General features: G+C 42.5%; 1 protein-coding gene across 2 annotated transcripts in view; it reads right to left on the bottom strand.

Annotated features, from left to right (window-relative positions):
- Nucleotides 1-6,604, bottom strand: part of CDH13 (cadherin 13) — a 962,058-nt gene that overhangs the window by 598,302 nt on the left and 357,152 nt on the right. For both annotated transcript variants that reach the window (XM_015600622.2, XM_025042649.1), the window contains exon 3: nucleotides 6,361-6,569. In XM_015600622.2, coding sequence (XP_015456108.1) covers nucleotides 6,361-6,569 — 209 coding nt within the window. The remainder of the gene's footprint in view (nucleotides 1-6,360; nucleotides 6,570-6,604) is intronic.

Here is a 6,604-nt window from a genome sequence, read left to right as displayed (position 1 = left end):
ATATATGCATTTAATTTAAGCAACTTGATTAAGAGACCAGTTTCTCTTTACTGAGGACATTATGCATTGATTTCCAGTTAAGAAGTGTAAATTGTTCATAATTAACATTTAAATACTGCCAAGTCTTTTGATGTTTATTAAGTAGGTTCATAGAAATAAAAAATCCTCTCCTGGAAGTCTAGTCAGTGTTTCATATAAAATGGGCACCTGAGGAATGGGAATGGTCATGATTCAAGTTCCTTGTAATCCTGAGTTCTCTACAGGTTGTAGAAGTGATCAAATTTGGTCATTTAGGAAGGGAGAAAGGATTGGGTTGTCTTGATCTGCCTGGTTCATTCACTGAGCATGTCTTATAAGTCTGGCTTTGATGATACAATGATGAGGAATAACCAGAATTTTCATGGCACTTTGTGCTGAGCATTATTTTAAATAGTTTGCATATATTTACTCATTTAATCCTTGCAACATATCTATGAAGTTGATACTATTATGAACCCATTTTACAGCTGAGGGAACTGGAGCAGAGGTGGTAAGGGCATCGCCAGGAATCATTTCAAGGTGTCTGGCTCCAAGGCAGTGTTCGTGGCCTCCCTGCATAGGAGCCATGTCTCTGAGTTCAGGAGCTCAGAATTGAGAGAGAACAAGCACAAATAAATCAGACAGCTAAAGTTTAGTGCTATGATGGAAGGAGCCGGGCAGTGTTCTATGAGGAGCGTGGAGGACAAAACACCTAACTAGACAAGAAGACAGTAAGAGAGGTGGCCCTGAAAAATGGAAATCGTGGCAGTTCCAGACAAATCAAAGGACTCAGCCATGCCAATTGGTGCTAACCCTGGGGCAGCTAGGGTCATGGTAGAGGGGACATAATCCAGATGGAGGAGAAGTGAGAATGAACAGGAGGGGGAGTGTGGCCAATTCAAGAAACCACAAGTAACCAGTTTGGTATCGGGGAGGATTTTCTTCTTCAACCGGTCTGTTATTTTTCTTCCTATTTTTTTCACTTTTTGAAATATAAAGTATAAATTTGATGATTTAAATCTGAGGATAAAATTTAATGGAAGTAAGTCTTAATTACTCTTATTTCAATGTTTATATACATATATGCTTATTTATTTATTTACTTAATAGGCATGATAAAGAGGAAAAAAGGAAGGAAGGAAGGAAGGAAGGAAGGAAGGAAGGAAGGAAGGAAGGAAGGAAGGAAGGAAGGAAGGAGCAAAGGAAGGAGCAAAGGAAGGATGAAAGGAAATAGGAAGGGAATAGGAACAGATTATATTCCTGCCGTCAGGGAGCTTAGTCTCATCGGGGAACCAGACTTTAAATACCTAAACAAGGAAGTAAACCCATAATTACAGATTGAGAAGTGGCCAGGGAGAACAAAACTGATGTTGGAGTGAGACCAGCAGGGGAAGACACTTGTTTGGAATGGGGGCCAGGGGAAGCTCTCGGAGGAGGTGATGTTTCAGCAGATCAAGTCACTTAAAGATGAAAAGGAATGAGACTTGAAGGAAGGCTGCAGTAACTAGCCAGGCTAGATCATGAAGGACCTTTTCAGACATATAGAAAGACTTCAGAATTTATTCCAAGGGCCAGATGGGTTGATGAGGAAGCAAGGGCCTACTAAGCAGAGGAGTGAAGTGATCAGATTTGCATTTGAGAAATAACCCCAGTTTGGGAGCAGGATGCTAGATTCAAGCTTATACCCTGTGGGCCCCCACAACTCTTCCTTCTGTTACATTGTGCATCTCCTGCTTGGTTCACGAGAACCCAGATGTCTGCATCACAAGTATCTAAATTCTACAGTTGCTCAGAGCCTAGACTCCCACATTTCAAGAAAAAGCTAGTAGGTATAGTCTCTGTAGCTACCAAATTGGATTCAAAATTAAATCGTACGAGCTTCCAGATGTTCTTACTTCCCATCCTGACTTCATTGAGTTCTTTAATTGATGTCAGAATTCCTTGCCATAATCTACAGTCACAGAAGCTAAAATTTCTTAACTCAGAAACAAACAAACAGACAAACAGTGGCAGGTTTTTTTGGGGGGAGGGGCAGGTTGATAAATGTTATGAGTCTCATTTACACAGCAGATAAAGATACCTCTACCCAAGAAGTATAAGGAATGAAACAGAGCTTTTCTATGTAACCTTTGAAGCCCCATATACAAGGTAAATAAATAAATAAAACTGAGCAGGTAAATAAATAAATAAAACGGAAACTAAACACCCTGCTGTCTTCCTGCTCATCATGGTCAGGCAGTGATGGACAGCAGATTCGGTGGAGATAAGCCACAGTTCTGTCCAGACATAGGTGAATCAAATTCATCATTGCTTTCCACAGGCAAGAAAACCCCTCTGTGCTCATGTGGTTAACCCTGCCCTCCTCCATGGCAATTCCTCCTCAACTGTCAAAAGACCAAGACTTAAACTGCTTCTCCGCCCTCTCAGATCTAAGGTGATCTTACACAGTCTAGGCAGGTACTAGCTTCTGGGAAGCTTATTGAAAATGCGTAAATAGATGAGCGTCTATAATTCAACCATCAACAGTTGGACTTTACTAATTCAGGCTACAGACTTTCCGGGTTAAAGGAGGTTGCAGGTAGCAGATAAAAATAAGAGAGGCCATCCTTTTATTAATGAAGAGCTGGGCTCCCGTTACTGCAGCTGAGCCTTGCTTCACTGGGATTACATTTATTTTAAAGAATACTTCTGTCCAAAATATGCTGATATAAAATTAACCACTGTGATATCTCTTCATATCTCTCTTGCTTATGCTGGGTGTCCTGCTGCCCTCTCTGAGCACACCTTCTATTCCTTTCTGCTCCCAATCTCCGGCTTCTGTGTCATGGCCTCAGTGAGGACACTTAGCCCCCAGATCCTTATCTTTTCTCTAGGGGTTCCAAAATGATACTATTGATGGTACAAGTCATCTGGTATCTGGTGCTGCACCCAATACGACAATTCTATGATGTCAGCTCTGTTCTTATCCCTCTTGCATAGATGAGAATGTTGAGGTTTAGAGAGCTGAATGACTTGTCCAAGGTCACATAATCATAGCTGGTGGAGCAGAAATTTGAACCCGCTTAAATTCTAAACCAAAGTCAAAGCCCTACCCCCAAGCTGTTCTTCCTCCTCATGTTTACCCTGAGATCTTGTTCCATATTCCCAGCTGTCTCCTGGACATCTCTATCAAGATGTCCCCAGGAGCCACCAACTCAACTCATCCAAGCCTGACTAGATGTCTTTCCCAACCACTCCTTCACTGACTGGTCCAATCCATCTCCATTCTCCTAGACTAGACAATCTAGAATCATCGGGATGCTGAATCTTGGCTCTTTCTTCCTTCAAACCATACTTTTCATTTGTTGTTTTTCTCTATGCCTTCTGTAATACTCTAATACTCATGTAATACTCATGCCCTCATCTCTTGACCAGTGGACGGCGGCCACAACTATCCAGGTGACATATCCTTCTGATGAACAAAGAAGGAGGGAAAATGGGTGTCAGGACAGAGAAGCCAGAATCTCAGTCTCATTTCTGCCAATTTCAAGCTAGGAGATCTTGGTCAAGTTCTCACATTTGTGGGAAAGGGGTTACATCAGCAGCCCCACAGGGAGGTCATGAGGGTTAGAACTAATGCATGTGTAAGTGTACATTGAGATGTAAACACTTAAGAGAATCTCACTAAATAATATAGGTTCTCGCTCACCTCTTTGTGCCTCGGTTTCCCCATCTGTAAAATGGGGACATTATGTCCTCATAGGTTACTGGGAAAATTAAATGAGTCATCATTTGTGGTCAGTGAGAACAGCACCTGTCACACAGTGGATACCATGAAAGCATTGGCTGTCATTACCAGTTCAGCCTCCCCTGCCCTCTCTTCTTTAAAGGCACGGAGCAGCATTCACCTTTGCCTCCTTGGTGGGTACTTAATCAACATATTCATTTATTTCTCCTTCCCAACTAAGAGCTAAGCTAACTTGCGTATCACAGATTTCCCTCTCTAGCAGTTGGTTTGCTTGGCTGCACACAGTAGGGCCTCAAAAATACCAACTGATTATCTGTGAATGACTGTGCTTTCCTCACAGGGATTCTTTGGCTAACTATTTTGGTTTCCTATCCTATTCTTTTTCTCTTCTCTCTCTCTCTCTCTCTCTCTCTCTCTCTCTTTTGGGGGGGGACTTTTTATTATGGACGCAAGGTTTGTTTTCAAAACTTGTAAATGACTGGAGTGGGGAGATGGATGTCCTATTCTGCTGGAGTCGGGCAAACTGAATGACACAGCAGTCTCCACTGCTGTATAAGAAGCAAACAATTGCAGCCAGGCTTTGTCATTAATGTTCTCAGACAGCAGCAAATGACAAATGACTGGGGCTCTGAGGGCCTTTGCATCAAGAAGGGTGTCTTTCTGGGACTCAAGACCAGCTCTTCAAAGCTGAGTCTCTTGGTTTTGAACCCTAGTCTCTCAGCCTGTCAAGGTGGCATTTGTCCTGGGAAGTGCCCAGAATCTTTTCTGCTCTGCTTTAAGCTAAACCTTACTACATTATCTTTTATGGATTTAAAGATAAGCCACCAATCACGATGAACAATATTCATCTAAATACATCTTATCCCACATGCAAACCTCCTTATGTGACTCTCCATACCATTCACTTGTTCACAAGAAGCACTTTGTGCTGCACATCCAGGCAATTTGGTTGCTCTAGAGAGTTGCCAAGTCATTTATATCCCAAGTTAGTGAGTGAACTTGCTGTGAAAATGACCAAGGCTAGGTAAGAGAAAAGCTTGCATTTGTGGTGCCAGTGGGTTTCCACATTGGTATGTATTCACCAAGACCCCACTGTTTTTTTTTTTTTAAACGTTAGTGGCACCCTGGGTTCATTTTTAGCTTTCTATCAACCCTTAACTCACAGATTCACAGAAGTAAAAGAGAATTACAGTTTGTCTGGTCCAGGAATGGCAAATAGAATTCATCCCATTTAGAAATATCTCTAAATGATCAATGGTTGGTAGCTTCTAGAAGCACTGCATTGGGAAACATACTCAGGTCAAGCCATTGGCGATTACTGATAGTTGCCACGGGTGTGGTGACAGAGTAGGGCAATACACAGGCTACTTATTTGCCATCCTAGACTGTTTGACCCCTCTAGTCTGCAGATAAATAAGTTATATGATTCTTTCAAGATCATACAGATAGCATTGACAGATAAGCAACACTCACATTGCCAGTTGTACTGTCTCTGCTCCCCAGCTGTGGAATCTGTTTACTCCTCCACCCACACTCCATCACTGAACACAATTAGAAGATAAATCAGGATTATGGGGGAATGTGGCAGTGAGAATCATAGGCTTTGAAAAATTGAGTAAGACCAGGTCAGCAAATAGCAGAAAAAGCTAACCGTACCAAGCTGAGGTCATGCCGTTATTATTGTTATTATTGTGCCAGGGTCTTGCTGTGTGTCTTCCCTTTTTATAATCAAGAGTCTCTGAGCTCCTGGTGAAAGAGAAATAGATGAGTCCATTGTAGCAAAACATCTCTGGATGACATAGTCAGGAAGACTGAAGGGCAGTTTGTGGTACTCTTAAAGTGTGTGTGTATGTTTGCAAGTGCAAGATCGGCATCCATGTGCATCTGGAAAAGAATGGACACCAGTGCATGGCAAAGAACAGTGCCATATGCAACGGTTGCCTTGCTATACAACTCTAGCAGGCCACTGCGTTTTTTGTCTGCCCAACATCCATTTTGCTTCCTTGGATAACATGATCCTAATTTACTTTAAGTTCCCCTCTTTCACTCTCAGTTCCTTTGTTTTAGGTGGGGTTGACTTCACTCTGCTTCAGGACAAGGCGTGTGACCCAGACTTAGCCGAATGGAGCATTACAACCCAATGGACATGGTGCAGGGATGGATGCATGATCTAATGAGAACCAATGAAATTTGATTTCAAGAGTTTGTTGGCAGTATCAGGAGGAGATGGTATCTCAGGTGACTTCAGACTGGGGGAATGAAGTGGAACTACCAAGACCTCCGCAATAGGAAGCAGAGAGATATGTGACTGTCTAAGACTGAAGCCAATAGAAGGAAAATAGAAGCACAGGATGGACACAGATCAAAGCTGATGTCATCATTTGGGCATCAACACATAGCCATGCCTGAAGGCAAAGCCATCTCAGAAATATTTTAGTTACATGAACCAATAATTCCCATCCCCATAGCCTCCCACCATTTTTTGAGTTGGGTTTCCGTCATCTGTAACAACAAAAGAATCTTGGACAATAATTAACCAAAGTTCCATTTTCCACATAAGACATAGACTCCAGTGTTCCCCCTCAGACCCAACTTATCCCAATTAGCTGCGTTACCTGCAAGGGGCCCTGGATGTCTTTCCCCCCGACAATCACGAGTTCTGCCATGTCGTCCACATGGGGTGTCCGGGCGTGGATGAACAGAGTCTTGCCCACCGCTGTTATGTTTCTCAGGGCGACTAAACCACCTTCATTGTTCACCCTGAAGTATGGGCTTGAGACTTCATAGTGCAGCTTGTCATTTCCCTTACAATCACTGAAGTTCACTGATGAAAACAAAACCAAACAAACAAAAACAGAA

This window comes from Pteropus alecto, unplaced genomic scaffold (genome assembly GCF_000325575.1).
Source record: "Pteropus alecto unplaced genomic scaffold, ASM32557v1 scaffold7, whole genome shotgun sequence".
NCBI lineage: Eukaryota > Metazoa > Chordata > Mammalia > Chiroptera > Pteropodidae > Pteropus > Pteropus alecto.
This window is presented reverse-complemented; position numbering and strand designations above follow the sequence as displayed.